Raw genomic sequence first — 17,908 nt, 5'->3', positions numbered from 1 at the left:
GTTGCAGATGCAGCTCAGATCCCACGTTGCTGTGGCATAAGCCAGCAGATGCAGCTCCGACTTGACCCCTAGCCTGAGAACTTACATATGCTGAGGGTGCTGCCCTAAAAAATAATAATAATACATTTTATATATGTATTATATATATAATACATTTATATATATATACATTTTATATATATAATACATTTTATATATGTATTATATATATAATACATTTATATATATATATACATTTTATATATATAATACATTTTATATTTATACACACACACACACATACACACACACATGTAAGTAAGTTCTTTCCCAGGGCTCACCCATCCTTTTAACTGGAAGTATGGGCCCTTTGAGAAACTACACCCATTTTCCCCACCTCTCACCCCCAACCCTGAAGCCACCAGTCTATTGTACATTTCTAAGGGTTCAGATTCTACTTTCTTTTAGATTCCAGATACCACAAGTGAGATCACGTAGTACTCATCTCTGACTTATTTTTCTTAGCATAATCTGCTCAAAGTTCATTCATGTTATCACAACTATACTGATAGCCACCAAGGTTGTTTCCATGTCTTGACTCTTATGAGTAATGCTGCAGCGAACATGGGGGTACAGATGTCTCTTCGAGACAGTGAGATAGTAATTTCATTTCCTTTGGCTATAAACCCAGAAGTAGAGTTGCTGGATCATATAAGAAAGTAAAACCACATTAACTTCCCTCTTTCACCTATTAGATAAGAGAATTAAAAGCTTAATAACCAGTTTTAGTAAGAGTAAACAGTTACCTCTCACATTACCAGAGAGAATATAAATTGGTACATCTTCTATGGAAAGTATAGACAGTACATCAAAACTATAAATGCACATACTCTAACCCAGAAATTCTACTTGTGGCAATTTATTTACAAATATACCCACCCATGTGCAAAATTATATGTAAATAACCTCATGTTCACCAAAGCAGTATTTTTAAATGTCTGAAAACAATCTAAACATAAAAGGTTGAAAACAATTTAAATATTTTAGGTAGACTGATAAAGATGATTCATATAATGGAATATTATTCAAAAGCACAAGGGGATAATATCCAAGATACATCATTACGCTTAAAGAGCAAAATACGAATACGTGTGTATGGTGTGTTGGTATTTATATTTTTAATAAAGAAAGGAATACATGCATGTGCACATACATATGAACATATATAATTCACAGTCATAAACATATACATTTACATAGGTATACATACAAGCACATACACACGCACATGCATATTTTGTCGTATGACCTGAAAACCTCTGAAAGGAAACTTAAGACATGGTAATCCGGCTTACTTCTGGAAGGCAGGATGGGAGGAGGAATTTTCACTTTTTTAACTTTTAAATTTTTAACCATCTGAGTATTTATTTTCCATCTGAGTATTTATTTTCCACAAAAAATACATAGAATTTTAAAAGAGAATTCTCACAGAAATGGAGAAGAGATTGGTGGCTTCCAGGGATTGGGATTGCGAAGTATGGAAATGGGTAAATGTGCTCAAAGGGTACAAACATGCAGTTATGATACTGATGAGCAGCTAGGCTTGGCGGGCTCTGGTTTTAGAGCATCTCAGAAGTATGTGTCGCCCAAATTTTTAGCTCTTTATCTCAACTTGAGCTTATCACAATCTGATATGCTAGTTCATGAGATTTTAGACCAGGGACCCCCTGTTTTTATTTGGTCTGCAGCTAAGGATGATTTTTATATTAAAAATATTTTTAATCAAAAGACTTTTATGACACGCAAAAGTTACTTGAAATTTAAATTCCACGTTTTAAGTTAAGTTTCACTCTAACACAGCCACCCTCACTTTGTTGGCCTACATCCATGGCTGCTTTCGTGCAGTAATAGCAGAGGTAAGCAGCTGTCCACAAAACCACATGGTCTGCAAAACCTTCAATATTTACTATCTGTCTCTTTGCTTAAAAAGCTTCTGAGCCCGTTTTCAGGCTTCCCTACTTCAGTGGCTGCCAGAAATAGAAACATTTCTTGCTTTTCCTGAAATGGAATACTGTCTTGGTTTGAATGTCTTAACAACCCATTCAGGGCTGAACTGTTGAGACTGAGTATTTTTTATGGTCTTGATACATTTTTCCTTGGACTCCAGTTGGTCAGAAATCTGATGCTGAAATTAGTTTTCCAAGAGTTACGTCAATGTCTTTCCCTACACATAGCTTTCCTTGTTTCCAGCTGTTGTGAGAGGAAGAAATGGTAGCAGTTCAGTTCCACCTAAGTGCAATCAGGGAAAGAATTATGTAGTAGAAAGATTGCTACTTGATGCTTAGGAGGTCTAAGTTCTTTATGTGTCTCTAAAAAAGTGTTAATAAATATTTTTAGACTTATTTTTCTAGTAAAAGAGGTAATACCTAAAAGAGGTAATAATAACATTTCATTCATCAGGTATCTAGTCTGTTTTTTCTCCAGCAAATGTAGAGTTGTTGGCAAATATTAGCTTTCTATGTTATAAATTTTTTTAGATAAATTGTACAATTTATTCTTAAAAATAACTTGCATTCTAAGTTCAAGGATTAAATGAAATTAACAGAAGTGTTAAATAACAAAGTTTAGAATTAAGACTAAAGTTAAAAAAACAGAATTATTCAATAACAAGGACTTCATATGATTATTTCTGTTGATTTTTAAAAGATTTATGTTTAATATGTGCACATTAACCTATCTCTTTTTGCACCAGCATCCTCTCAAAATTAAAGGAACATTTTTTAAAACCTCTTAAATATCCAAATCATAATTATTTTATCTTTCCCTATAGTTAACACTCTAATTTTTTTTCTTATCCTAAAGAGCAGGGAAGTCAGTTAGCTACCCTAATGACTTTTTTTCAGAATTAAAATCAAAATGACACTGAAAAACACATAGGAAGGGAACTCTGACTGAGATTCTTTGTATATTATGAGTTGTAACAAGAATGAAAGGATGTAAAAAAAGCCAAACACCAACAGCCTTTCTTTAAAAACCAAAAACAAACCAAAACACCTAAGTAAAAACTTTTTGACTCTCTTAAAATTTTCTAACATGTACGTATTTGAAATGATTATCTTGTTCGTAAGATTCTTTCACCTTCATTTTTCTAACTGAATCACATTATACATAAGAATGACCTAGTAAGCTTGTTAAGCTATGGATTCTGGACCTTACCACCAAATGTTCTGTTGAGTGAGTCCAGGAAAGAATCTGAGAATTCATATTTCTTTTTTTTTTTTTTTTTTTTTTTTGTCTTTTTTGCCTTCTCTAGGGCCACACTTGCAGCATATGGAGGTTCCCAGCTAGGGGTCTAATTGGAGCTATAGCTGCCAGCTAAGCCACAGCCACAGCAACGCCTAATCCAAGCCACGTCTGAGACCTACTCCACAGCTCATGGCAACGCCGGGTCCTTAACCCGCTGAGCAAGGCCAGGGATCAAACCCACAACCTCATGGTTCCTAGTCAGATTCATTAACCACTGAGCCACGACGGGAACTCCAGAATTCCTATTTCTAATGAGTTATATTTCTGGTGAAGCTGATGCTTCAGTTCTAGGGCCATGTTTAACACTACCACAACTGCAGTGCTGAGGTTTGTCAGTCTGAGAGTTTTACTGTGTCCTGTTGGAAGTATGAAAAGCTTATGTCTAATTTCACTGGACATTTAGACTCAAAGTGAATCACTGGGTTTAATTCTACACTCTTTCTGTTTAGTAACAAGCCATTGATGGTTATTCATCACTTGGAGGATTGTCAATACTGCCAAGGTAATTTTTGCCCCGAGATCTTATTGTATCTCTAATATGAAGTAGAAAATGACATAGTTACAAATTGTTAAGTAGCCACTCAAAAAAAACCTATTTGAAAAAGAAAAAAGATAACTAACTGCTAGAATACCATCATTTTACTAAGGTGCTTAGAGACTACAATTTCATATTTTCTTTCATTAAGACTAGAATTTCATATCTCTCTTTCTCCCCTACCCCCCTAAAATAACAGGAAAACCTGATGAAAGATGTTGTTTTAACCAATGAGTCAATGAATTGCATGAAAGTATAAAGCCAGTGGCTTCATCAATGTGACTATCTATTGATGCCTTCTGGGATAGATTCTGTGCCTCATTGCTTTCCAACCAGAGACAAAATGGCAACTGGTCGATGATCTATTATCATTCAAGTTATAGATACAAACAAATATTAAATACTAGCTTAATTTTGCCATATTATATTGACAGTGTCTTGGTCCTTAAAACTAACTGCTGTTATGTTTTCCCTGACAGCATTAAAAAAAGGGTTTGCCCAAAATAAAAAAAATACAAACAATGGCTCAGAATAATTTCATCATGCTGAATCCCATGGTACGTGACTTCTACAATGCTCTTTTTTCACCCCTTTTGGCCATATCCAGGGCATATAGAAGTTCCAAGGCCAAATGGAAGTTCCCAGGCCATGGATTGAATCCAAGCTGCAGCTACGACCTACACCACAGCTATGGCAATGCCAAATTCTTAATACACAGTGCAAGAACTCCTTACAATGCTTTTTTTTAATATCACAATTCAATAGAAAAAAAAAGGAATCTATTTTGTCTTTTTAAGACAAAAAGAGCTATAAAGTATTAGTGTATATAGAATGTTATATAGAATTGTAAGAGGCCAAAATATACAATTTACAAAAGTATTTTTAAAATCAACTGTTAGGAGTTCCCATCGTGGCGCAGTGGTTAACGAATCTGACTATGGAACCATGAGGTTGCAGGTTCGATCCCTGGCCTTGCTCAGTGGGTTAAGGATCTGGTGTTGTCGTGAGCTCTGGTGTAGGTTGCGGATACGGCTCAGATCCCGCCTTGCTGTGGCTCTGGCGTAGGCCGGTGGCTACAGCTCCGATTAGACCCCTAGCCTGGGAACCTCCATATGCCGCAGAAGCGGCCCAAGAAATGGCAAAAAGACAATAAATAAATTAAATAAATAAATAAATAAAATCAACTGTTAAAAGTCCAATCCAATAACATTTATTTTTTTTTCTTTTGATAGCATGAGACCACTGATAAGAACTTATCACCTGATGGACAGTATGTGCCTAGAATCATGTTTGTGGGTAATTGTGTAATCTCCTTACATCAGATTTACAAAATCAGCAGCCTTCTTGCTTTTATTTACTTTTAAATGCTAGTTCAAATACTATACCTTTTAAAGGGAAGTCATTAGTAACCTAGTCAATAACAGCTCTGATTAGTTCAACAAATTCACTGTATCTATAATTTGCAAATTATAAATATTAAAATTTTTATTTTTTAAACTACCTGATGCTATTTAATCAATATCCCAAAGTACTCTTGGGGGGGGGGTGCTTTTTACGGCCACGTCTGCAGCATATGGAGGTTCCCAAGCTAGGGGTCCAATCAGAGTTACAGCCGCCAGCCAGTGCCACAGCCACACCAGATCTGAGCCGCAACTGTGACCTACAGCACAGCTCATGGCAACACCAGATTCTTAACCCACTGAGCAAGACCAGGGATCGAACCGCAACCTCATGGTTCCTAGTTGGATTCATTTCCGCTGTGCCATGATGGGCACTCCCCAGTGTACTTTCCTCATAGTTCTCTAAGCTATGTTGACAGAGAGCTATGACATACCAAAATGAGAAATCAGATTAACTCATCATGAATTACCATGTATGAAAACTGATTTTGCTTGTAAATTTGCTTAACATTTGTTTTAGATTAAGAGGAAAGAATGATTTTCAGAATGTTTTAAATAATATATAACTCACTTTTTCCTTGGCAGATCCTTCTTTAACAGTCAGAGATGATATAACTGGAAGATATTCCAACAGATTGTATACATATGAACCTCAGGATTTGCCACTGTGTAAGTACTCACCAATTATCTTGAACAGTGATACTAGTAACACATGACTTTTAGAGGGGCCAGTGCTGCCCTCTATCAGTGCTTCCCCACAAAGAGTGCTACCTACGCATAATCATCACTGGGGTTAGGAGTGGTGGTATTGGTTAAAATGAAGACTCTTAGCTCTCACCAAAATCAGAATTTCTGAGGTACTTCAGAATCTAATAGGGATGTCTAATGATTTTTATGATTACTAAATATTAAGACTAACAAAAAGAATAGAGTACACATTAAAATTAAACCTTAAGAAAACCAGTCCATATTCACAATAGCCAAGACATGGAAACAACCTCACTGTTCATTGATAGATGAATGAATTAAGAAGATATGGTACATATATACAATGGACTACTACTCAGCCATGAAAAAGAATGAAATCATGGCATTTGTAGCAACATGGATGCAACTAAAGAGTCTCACACTAACTGAGGTTAAGTCAAAAAGAGAAAGACAAATACCATATGTTATCACTTATATGTGGAATCTAAAATATGGCACAAATGAACCTATCTACAGAAAAGAAACAGACTCACAGATAAGAACAGACTTGTGGTTGCCAAGGAGGAGGGAGAGGGAGGGGGGTTGGACTGGGAGTTTGGGGTTAGTAGATGCAGCCCATTACATTTAAAATGAATGGGCAATGAGGTCCTATTGTATAGCACAGGGAACTGTGTCTAGTCTCTTGGAACAGAACATGATGGCAGATGATATGAAAAAAAGAATGTGTGTGTGTGTGTATATATATGTCTGGGTCACTTTGCTATACAGCAGAAATTAGAGCACATCGTAAATCAGCTATACTTTAATTTTTTTAAAGTAAAAAAAAGAAAGAAAGAAAGAAAGCTATCCAGTCCTCTCTTCTGGTATCAAAGAGCCTATGTGATCTGCTCAAAATGATAAGAATTTAATCTTTTTCTCTTCCTCAAATGCCTATAGGCAAGGAGATACAGAGTCTGACTTTGGACTTTAATTTTTACAACGTTCACTATGAATGAAGCTTAATAAGATAATTATACCTATCAGATACAGAAATACTGATGCAAAATAATCAGTTAACAAAATAGATATTCCCTCAAAACCTCTTTGATAAAATTGTTTAACATCAAAGAAAGTTGGTCAACAAGTTCTGAATGATATAATCCCTAAATTTACCTGTACACTGTTAGTATAATATTCTTTAACATTGCAGATAAATCCCCATCTTTATAGCTGTTAATTTAAATAGGCCAATTGTAGATTCAGAGGCTAATTGACTATAACATTTTACACTCTTATTTACTAATAGAATAACATAATTTACTTTTTGTTACAGGGATAGAAAACATGAAGAAAGCATTAAAACTTACTCAATCCAAGTTATAATGGAGTACCTCTTAAGATCTTGAATGTCGGAGTTCCCGTCGTGGCGAAGTGGTTAACGAATCCGACTAGGAACCATGACGTTGCGGGTTCGGTCCCTGCCCTTGCTCAGTGGGTTAACGATCCGGTGTTGCCGTGAGCTGTGGTGTAGGTTGCAGACGCGGCTCGGATCCCCCGTTGTTGTGGCTCTGGCGTAGGCCGGTGGCTACAGCTCCGATTCAACCCCTAGCCTGGGAACCTCCATATGCCGCGGGAGCGGCCCAAGAAATAGCAACAACAGCAACAACAACATCAACAACAACAACAGACCAAAAGACAAAAAAAGACAAAAAAAAAAAAAAAAGATCTTGAATGTCACAAAGAAACACTTCTAGTTAAATGACTAATATTCAAAAGGCAGATATATGGCTTTTGTAACATTACCATTTAGATTTTTAACATGTTTGCAATAGTCTTACGGAGGTATGGTGATATTTCAATAAATGTCAAAACATGCACATGACAATGTAGTAGTTTGATTTCTGCCTGCATGGGCAGTAAGGAAAGTTTGTCATGAATTGATAATTATAGTTGATACAAGAAGACCTACACTGGTTGTTTCTATTTTCCTCTCTATCATTCATTCCACACAATCTTAACTCTGCCCCCTCCTCTGTATGGAACCTACAAGTTAGGTCATACATGATCTACATGTTGCCAAAGCAAATGGATGCATCTCTGATCACTTGTTATTTGAACTATGAGCAGCCTAACTTTTAGAGTTAACTATTTACTTCTTTTTATTTCAACTTTAAAACAGACATTAAAACACTAATTACAATAGATTAAAATACATTATAAAACTTTAAATATGTTTTGCTTAATTTAATTCTTGGGTGGATACTTAACACTATTAATAAGTTTACAAGAATGTAACTGCCTCCAGAATATTCAAGAATTTCTCCAGTTAATTAGGAGAGATGGGATTAAGATGGCAGAATAGAAGGACTGGAGCTCAACTTCTCTCCTAAAAACAACAAAATTCACAACTAAAGTCTGAGCATTCTTCACCCAGATGGACCGGAAACCTAAAAAAAAAAGATATCCTACTCCAGAAGAAAAAGAGGAGGCCACATCAAGAGGTAGGAGGGGCAATTTCGTGATATAAACAACCCCATACCTCCTGGGTGGGAAGCCCCATAGACTGGAAACTAACTGCTTCACAGAGACTCACCTACAGGAGTGAGAGTTCTGAGCCCCACATCAAACTCTCACTTGTGGGGATCTGGCACAGGGAGAAAGAGCCCCTGGAGCATCTGGCATTGAAGGTCAATGGGCTTGTGTGCAGGAGCTCCATGGGACTGGGGGAAACAGAGACCCCATTCTTAAAAGGCACACACAGACTTTCACATGCACTGGATCCTAGGGCAAAGCTAAGTCTCCATAGGAACCTGGGTCAAATCTGACTGCAGTTCTTGGAGGACATCCTGGGAAAACAGGGGTGAATGTGGCTTGTTGTGAGGGAAGGACATTGAAAGCAAAGCTCTTGGGAATATTCAGCAACCGTGCCTTTCTCTGGAGATGGCCATTTTGGGAAAATATGGCCCCACCTGTCAGTCAGCTGCTGAGAAGCCCCAGGGCAAACAACAAGCCAGGTGGGATCACAGCCCTGTCCCTCAGTAAACAGGCTACCTAAAGACCCCTCAGGCACACAGCTGCCTCTAATCCCATCCGGAGACTGAGCCCCACCCACCAGAGGGATTAAAATCGACTCCACCTACCAGTGAGCAGGCATCAGTCCCTCCCATCAGGAAGCCTACAGCAAGCCCCCCATACCGACTTCAGCCACAAGGGGGGCAGACACCAGAAGTAAGAGGGGCTACAACTCTATTTTCTGGAAAAAGGTCACCACACCAAAAACCTATAAAAATGAAAAGACAGAGAACTATAACTCAGATGAGGGAGAAAGGAAAACCCCCAGAAAATCAGCTAAGCGAGGAGGAGATTCTCAGACTCCTGGAAAAAGACTTTAGACTGTTGATGTGGAAGATGATGCAAGACATTGGAAATAAACTGGAGGCAAAGATGGATAACTTACAGGAAACACTGAGCAAAGAGATACAAGATATACAACTTAAACAAGAAGAGATGCAAAATACAGTAACTGAAATAAAAAACTCACTAGAAGCAGCCAACAGCAGAATACGGGAGGCAGAAGAACAAATAAGTGAGGTGGAGGACAGATTAGTGGAAATTACGGATGCAGAACAGAAAAGAAAAAAGATTGAAAACAAATGAAGAGAGTCTCTGAGAACTCTGGGACAACATTAAACACACCAACATCCTTATTATAGGGGTGCCAGAAGAAGAAGAGAGAGAGAAGGGGACAGAAAAAATATTCCAAGAGATAATGGCCGAAAGCTTCCCTCACATGGGAAAGGAACCACTCACTCAAATCCAGGAGGCACAACGAGTACCATATAAAATAAACCCAAGGAGGAACACACCAAGACACATATTAATGAAACTGACCAAAATTAAAGACAAAGAGAAAACCTTGAAAGCAGCTAGGGAAAAGAAACAAATAACATACAAGAGACCCCAATAAGGTTATCTGCAGATTTTTCAGCAGAAACTCTGCAGACCAGAAGGGAGTGGCATGATATACTTAACGTGATGAAAGGAAAAAACCTCCAACCAAGATGACTTTACCCAGCAAGGCTCTCATTCAGATTTGAAGGAGAAATCAAAACCTTCACAGATAAGCAAAAGCTGAGAGAATTCAGCAACACTAAACCAGCCTTACAACAAATACTAAAGGAACTTCTCTAGGCAGAAAAGAAAAGACAGCCACAGGAAACAAAAATTCTACAAATGACAAAGCTCACCAGTAAAGGTATATATACAGTAAAGATAGGAAATCATCCATGCACAATTATGCCACCAAAATCAGAAAGCATGAGAAGAGGTGGGTACAAATGCAGGACACTGGAGCTGAACTTGCAATTAAGAGAACAACAACTTAAAACAATCTCATATACCTATAGACTCTTACATCAAAACTTCAGAATAACTGTAAACCAAAAATCTACAATTGATACATAAACAAAGAAAAATCAACTCAGATACAACACTAAAGATAGTCATCAAACCACAAGAGGAGAGAACAAGAGAAGAAGAAAGAAGGAAAGAAAAAAGAGCAACAAAAACAAATCCCAAGCAATTAATCAAATGGCAATAAGAACATACATATCAATAATTGCCTTAAATGTTAATAGACTAAACACCCCAACCAAAAGACATAGACTGGCTTTCATAGACTGGATACAAAAACAAGACCCATATATATGCTGTCTTCAAGAGACCCACTTCACTTCTAGGGGTGAAGTGAAGTGTTAGGGTTAGGGTTAGGGTCAGGGTCAGGGTCAGGGTTAGTCAGTGCTACTGTTAGGGTTAGGCTTAAGCGTAGGGTTATTCTTAGGTTTAGGGTTAGGGCTAAGTTTAGGTTTAGGATTAAGCCTAGGGTTAGGCTTAGGCTTAGGTCTAGAGTTAGGCTTAGGGTTAGGCTTATGGCTAGGGTTAGGCTTAGGTTTAGGGGTAAATCTCAGGTTAGGTTTAGCACTAGGTTTAGGCTAGTGTTAGGCTTAGGTTTAGGGCTAGGGTTAGGTTCAGGGTTAGTCTTAGCTCTAGTGTTAGGGTTAGGCTTAAGTATACGGTTAGGCCTAGGTTAGATCTTGGGTTAGGGTTAGGGCTACGCTTAGGCTTAGGGTTAGGGTTAGGCTTACTGGTTAGGGTTAGAGTCAGGGTTAGGCTTAGGCCTAGGGTTAGGCTTAGTCTTAGGCTTAGAGCTAGGTTAGGGTTATGGTTAGTGTTATGCTTAGGGCCAGGGTTAGGCTTAGGGCTATGGTTAGGCTTATGTTGATGTTAGGCCTAGGGTTAGGCTTAGTTTTAGGGTTAGAGCTAGAGTTAGGTATTGGTTTAGGCTTAGGGCTAGGTTTAGGCTTAGTGTTAGGCTAGGTTTATGTTCAGGATTAGGCTTAGGGCTAGTGTTAGGGTTAGGGTTAGACTTAGGTTTAGGCTTAGGGTTTGCGTTAGGCTTAGGGCTAGGGTTAGTGTCAGGATTAATTTTATGGCTAAGATTAGTTCTAGTGTTAGGGTTAGGCTTAGGTCTAGGGTTAGGCTTAGTGTTAGGTTTAGGCCTAGGCTTAGTCTTAGTCTTTGGCTTAGGGTTAGGCTTAGGGATATGGTTAAGTTCAGGTTTAGGCTTAGGGCTAGGGATAGGATCAGGGTTAGGGTTAGGCTTAGGTTAGGCTTAGGCTTAGTGTTAGGCTTATGTTTATGGGTAGGTTTAGGCTTAGGCTTAGGGGTAGGTTTTGTTAGGCTTAGTGCTACGGTAGGGGTTAGGGTTATGGTTAGTGTTAGGGTTATATAAAATCAATAAAATAGAAACAAAGAAAACCATAGAAAAGAAAGCTGGTTCTTTGAAAAAATCCACAAAATTGATAAACCCCTAGCCAGCCTTGGCAAGCAAAAATGAGGGGTCTCAAATCAATAAAACTAGAAATGAAAAAGGAGAAGTAACAAGGGACATCACAGAAATACAAAGGATCATAAGAGACTACTATATGCAACTATATGCCAATAAAACAGAAATGGACAAATTCTTAGAAAAGTACAATCTTCCAAGACTAAACCAAGATGAAATAGAAAAGATGAATGGACAAGTCACAAGAACTGAAATTGAAACTGTGATTAAAAAACTTCCAACAAACAAAAGTCCAGGACCAGATGGCTTCACAGGCAAATTCTATCAAACATTTAGAGAAGAGCTAACATCTCTCCTTCTGAAACTATCCCAAAAAATTGCAGAGGAAGGGATACCCCCAAACTCATTCCATGAGGCCACCATCACCCTGATACCAAACCCAGATAAAGATACCACAAAAAAAGAAAACTACAGGCCAATTTCACTGATGAACATCGATGCAAAAATCCTCAACAAAATACTAGCAAACCACATCCAACAATATATTAAAAGGATTATACATCATGATCAAGTGGGATTTATCCCAGGGATGCAAGGGTTCTTCAATAGCTGCAAATCCATCACTGTGATACACCACATTAACAAACTGAAGATTAAAAACCATATGATCCTCTCAATAGATGCAGAAAAAGCCTTTGACAAAATCCACACCCATTTCTGATAATAACTTGTCAGAAAGTGAGCGTAACGGGAACCTACCTCAACATGATAAAGGCCATATATGACAAACCCACAGCGAACATCATTCTCAATGCTGAATAGCTGGAAGAATTCCCACTGAGATCAGGGACAATACAATGTCCGCTCTCGCCACCAATCTTCAACATAGTTCTGGAAGTCCTAGCTATGGCAATCAGAGAAGTAAAAGAAATAAAAGGAATCCAAATTGGAAAGGAAGAAGTAAAACTATCCCTATTTGCAGATGACATGATTCTATACCTAGAGTATCCTAAAGACTCTACCAGAACATTGTTAGAGCTCATCCATGAATTTGGTAAAGTCACAGGATACAAAATTAATACACAGAAATTGACAGCATTGCTATACACTAACAATGAAAGAGCAGAAAAAGAAATTAGGGAAGCAATCCCGTTTACTATCACATCCAAAAGAATAAAATACCTAGGAGTAAACCTACCTAAAGAGACAAAAGACCTGTGCTCTGAAAACTATAAGACACTGATGAAAGAAATCAAAGATGACACAAAATAGATGGAAAGATATACCATGCTTGTAGATTGGAAGAGTTAATATTATCAAAATGACTATACTACCTATGGACATCTACAGATTCAATGCAATCCCTATCAAATTACCAAGGACATTCTTTCACAGAACTCGAACAAAATATTTTAAAGTTTGTTTGGAAGCACAAAAGACCCGGAAAAGCCAAAGACATCCAGAAAAAGAAAAAGGGAGCTGGAGGAATCAGGCTCCCTGACTTCAGGTTATACTACAAACAAAAATCATCAAAACCATATGATTCTGGCACAAAGACAGAAATATAGATCAGTGGAACAGGATAGAAAGCCCAGAATTCAACCCATGCACCTACAGCCAACTCATCTATGACAAAGGAGGCAAGGATATACAATGGAGAAAGGACAGCTTGTTCAATAAGTGGTGCTGGGAAAACTGGACTGCCACATGGAAAAGAATGAAATGAGAACACTCCCTAACACCATACACAAAAATAAACTCCAAATGGATTAAAGACCTAGATATAAGACCAGACACTATAAAACTCTTAGAGGAAAAGATAAGCCAAACACTCTCTGACATAAATGACAGCAACATCTTCTCAGATCCACCTCTTAGAGTATTGACAATAAAAACAAAAATAAACAAATGGGACCTAATCAAACTTCAAAGTTTCCGCACAGCAAAGGAAACCCTAAACAAAACGAAAAGACAACCCACAGAATGGGAGAATATCTTTGCAAGTGAATCAACTGACAAAGGATTAATCTCCAAAAGTTATAAACACCTCTTACCTCTCAATACCAAAAACACAAACAACCCCATCAAAAAATGGGCAGAAGATCTAAACAGACAATTCTCCAAAGAAGACATACAGATGGCCAAAAAACACATGAAAAGATGTTCAACATCACTCATTATTAGAGGAATGCAAATCAAAACCATGATGAGGTACCACCTTACACCAGCCAGAATGGCCATCATCCAAAAGGCTACAAACAATAAGTGCTGGAGAGGGTGCGGAGAAAAAGGAACCCTAGTACACTGTTAGTGGGATTGTAAATTGGTACAACTACTGTGGAAAGCAGTATGGAGATTCCTCAGAAAACTAAAAATAGTGTTACCATTTGATCCAACAATCCCACTCCTGGGCATCTATCCAGAGAAAACCACAACTCGCAAAGACACATGTACTCCAATGTTCACTGCAGCACTATTTACAATAGCCAAGACATGGAAACAACCTAAATGTCCATTGACAGAGGAGTGGATCCAGAGGATGTGGTACATATACACAATGGAATATTATTCAGCCATTAAAAGGAACGATATGACGGCATTTTTAGCAATATGGGTGGACCTAGAAATTATCATGCTAAGTGAAGTCAGTCAGACAATGAGACACCAACATCAAATCCTATCACTTACATGTGGAATCTGAAAAAAGGACACAATGAACTTCTTTGCAGAGCAGACACTGACTCACAGACATTGAAAAACTTACAGTCTACAGAGGAGACAGTTTAGGGGGTGGGTGATGTGCTTGGGCTATGGGATGGAAATCCTGTGAAATTAAATTGTTATGATCATTATACAACTACAGATGTGATAAACTCATTTGAGTAATACAAAAAATAAATTTAAAAAAATAGAATTTCTCCAGTTAATTAGCAGAAGAGGGGTATATCCATTTTGAAATTATCAAACATTCAACTAACACTCAATTCTTTGCAAGAAGCTTCTGGAGGATCAGTCATGTCTTTTGTTTCTTTAAACAACAAACACACAAATGTTAATTTTATTTTTATTATTTATTTATTGCTTTTTAGGGCTGCACCCATGGCATATGGAAGTTCCCAGGCTAGGGGTCGAAACTGAGATGCAGTTACACTGGGCTACACCACAGCCACAGCAACGCAGGATCCGTGCCATGTCTGCAACCTACCCCACAGTTCATGGCAAAGCTGGATCCTTAACCCACTGAGGGAGGCCAGGGATTGAACCTACATCCTCATAGATGTAGGAGCGGTGGAGAGACGGCCCAGCCTTCAAGAAGGGCTGCCAGGCTCCACACAAGATGCAGCACCCATGAATTTTGAACAAGAATGCATTCCACCATTAAGGAAATCCACATGATGAAATAGAGAATAAAGTATATTATAGGAGCTAAAGAAATTCTTGCTGGTAGGATTATATCTAAAATACACAAGTATACAAGGTTTTCTTAGTAACACTTTTCAGAATTTTAGATTAGGCTTAAGATATTTTGCCAAGCTTCAGACAAACTTTTTTTAACATATTAGATTACATACTACAAAAATTTAGAGATTTGCTTGAAGTATACAGTAACTTCTCTTAACCTTTTTTTTTTTTTTTTTTTTTGCTAGGGAGGCCGCAGGTGTGGCATATGGAAGTTCCCAGGCCAGGGGTTGATTCGGAGCTGCAGCTACCAGCCACCCCCACAGCCACCCCAGACACCAGATCTGAGCCGCATCTGCAAACTACATCAGAGCTCATGGCAATGCCAGACCCTTAAACCACTGAGTGAGGCCAGGGATTGAACCTGGGTCCTCATGGATACTAGTTGGGTTTGTTTCCACTGACCCACAATGGAAACTCCTACAGTAGTACTTCTTAAAACACAACTGCACTTTAAAAGATGCATAATATACAGTCTGTGTATTCATGAACATCTTTACTGAGTAAAAAATAAGCCTCATTTTCCCTATTTTTAAGAATCGTTTCTTACACAGTCTATCCTTTTTGCAAAAGCAAAGGCCTTTGGGAGCTGAAAGTCAACATCTGTCTTTCTCTGCCTCTGTTTCTCACTCTCTCTCTCTTTCAGACACAAACACACCTTACAAAATAAATCATTTTATTGCTCTGGGGAAGGCAGGATTGTGGCAGGGACCCACAGCAGGATACCATTAAGTGTGTAACTCCCCTGGTATTTGCAGTGATGAATTTTATGAACACAAATTTATCTTTTCATAAAAGAGGAAATGAATCCACTGCCCACAGCTTTGAAATCAAGAAATTGGATTTTCAATGAGTATTGATTACTACTACTTCTTAAAGTATATTATAGTGTTTTCAAGGATAGGATGCTGTGGCAGGTTGAATTGTGTTCCCCAAAATTCATCAGTTGAAGTCCTAAACTCTCCCCCCACCCCAAGTACTTCAGAATATGAACTCATTTGGAAATAGAGTCATCGAAGAGAGAATTCACTGTTTTAATCAGATCATACTGGAGTAGTAAGAACGACCATCATCCTAATGAAAAAAAGGGAAACTTGGACACAGTCATGCACAAAGATACGATATCATGTGAAAATGAAGGCTAAGATCTAGGTGATGCTACAGAAGCTAAGGAATGTCAAAAGTTCAAGTGAACCACCAGAAGCAAGGTGAGATGCGTGAACAGACTGCCTGTCCTTCAAAGCCCTCAGAGGAACCAGTCTTGCCAACACCTTGATCTCAGACTTCTAGCCTCCAGAACTGTGAGACAGTAAATGTCTGTTGTTTAAGGTAGCCGGTGTGTGGTACTTTGTTAGGACAGCCCCAGCACTTCAACCCAGGCCTTTCCTCTCCCCCATCCCCAGTTTGCCTAAGTCCCATGGTGAGTAAGGAAACACCAAAACTCACACTTAAAGAGAAGGCCTGCTGGAACAGAAGAATCATTTCTCCCAATAAGCTGGTCTGGGTCTAGTGTACCCTCTAAACACATCTCTGCAGAATTAAATCTTATTTCAGCATTTAAAAAGGTTTTTTTTTTTAAATCATGAGTCAAGTTTATGACATAGCTACCTGAAAATGCTGTGGTTTTAAAGTGGAAGCAAAAGTCATACCCAGAGAAAAGAGCCGATTATTATATTTGGTATTATTAGTTATAATTGAAGCAAACATATTGAACCCTTTCTATGTTTCACATGCTGAGCTAACGTCTTCGCATAGATTATCTCATTAATATCATATTAACAACGAATATGAAATAACATGACCTTCATTTTACTTATGACTAACCTGGACCTGAAGATGTTCAGTAACTTGAAAGAAAGAGAGAAAGAGAAAGGGAGAGAGAGAGAGAAAGACAGGAGAGAGAGAAAAAAACACAAGATCACATGGCTAATTAGCAGAGCCAGTGTTCAAATCCAGCAAATTTGGCTCTAAGATCAACACACTTACCCACCATATTATTCTGCTTTGAATCTGTATGCTGTGAAAAATGTGATTTAGTCAAAACTGACAGTGTGCAATAACTGAAAACCTTTAGAGTATGCCTTCAAAAAGAAGGATGGTTCACACTGATTCCAATTAACATTCAACAGAAGAGCTGTAGGCAATCCCACCCTTGTCAGCCTTGAGCCTCCATCCCCAAAAAAACCGAAGGACAGGCATCTACCAGTTTTTGATGCCTCTGTAACTGAAATGCTCAATGTGAGCATCGAGGAGCCAGGAGAGGAAAGGACAGTGTGATTTCAACATGACAAACAAATCTCCTTGTTAACAATCATGGATCTAAATGACCCACTATTCCTACTTTATAATGCTGTGCACTGGACCCACAGAAACATTCTTGAGACGACAGCTCACCTTTGGCAGAATTCTTCACTTTCTTAAAGATCTCTTTTCAGGCTACACAGTGGCCCTCTTGAAATCATCCGCCATCCAGAGCCCCTCCGTGTAGGACCAGCTCTAGGTAAATTGTGACCTCAGTAACTTGTGCTCGCCTCTGTAAGATATTTGTGGTTAATACTTCCACCTGTGTTTCCATCTTTAACTTTAGCTGAGACTATCAAAGCTTTAGTGTTTCCAAGTACTAACAATAAGTGGGCTTTCAACTACCCCTTGAAACCACCTGTTCTGCATACAGAACCTGGAAACCATAACACCTGG

The 17,908-nt window shown here is 38.3% G+C and overlaps 2 protein-coding genes across 2 annotated transcripts in view; one reads left to right on the top strand and one right to left on the bottom strand.

The window, feature by feature from the left end:
* The window catches only part of AGR3 (anterior gradient 3, protein disulphide isomerase family member), a 79,451-nt gene extending 71,662 nt beyond the window's left edge, over nt 1–7,789 (top strand). The window contains 6 exon segments of the mRNA XM_084978601.1: nt 3,735–3,787; nt 4,300–4,325; nt 4,327–4,377; nt 5,053–5,116; nt 5,806–5,889; nt 7,241–7,789. Coding sequence (XP_084834727.1) covers nt 3,735–3,787; nt 4,300–4,325; nt 4,327–4,377; nt 5,053–5,116; nt 5,806–5,889; nt 7,241–7,290 — 328 coding nt within the window. The 3' untranslated portion in view covers nt 7,291–7,789.
* The window catches only part of AHR (aryl hydrocarbon receptor), a 489,182-nt gene that overhangs the window by 448,258 nt on the left and 23,016 nt on the right, over nt 1–17,908 (bottom strand). The gene's annotated exons all lie outside the window — the stretch shown is intronic.

This window comes from Sus scrofa, chromosome 9 (genome assembly GCF_054392235.1).
Source record: "Sus scrofa isolate SSC_HxYL_T2T_F1_AM1 chromosome 9, Sscrofa_HxYL_maternal_Yorkshire_Landrace_v2.0, whole genome shotgun sequence".
In the NCBI taxonomy this organism is placed as follows: Eukaryota; Metazoa; Chordata; class Mammalia; order Artiodactyla; family Suidae; genus Sus; species Sus scrofa.
The sequence above is the reverse complement of the archived record's forward strand: the minus strand, read 5'-3'. Positions and strand labels throughout refer to the sequence as shown.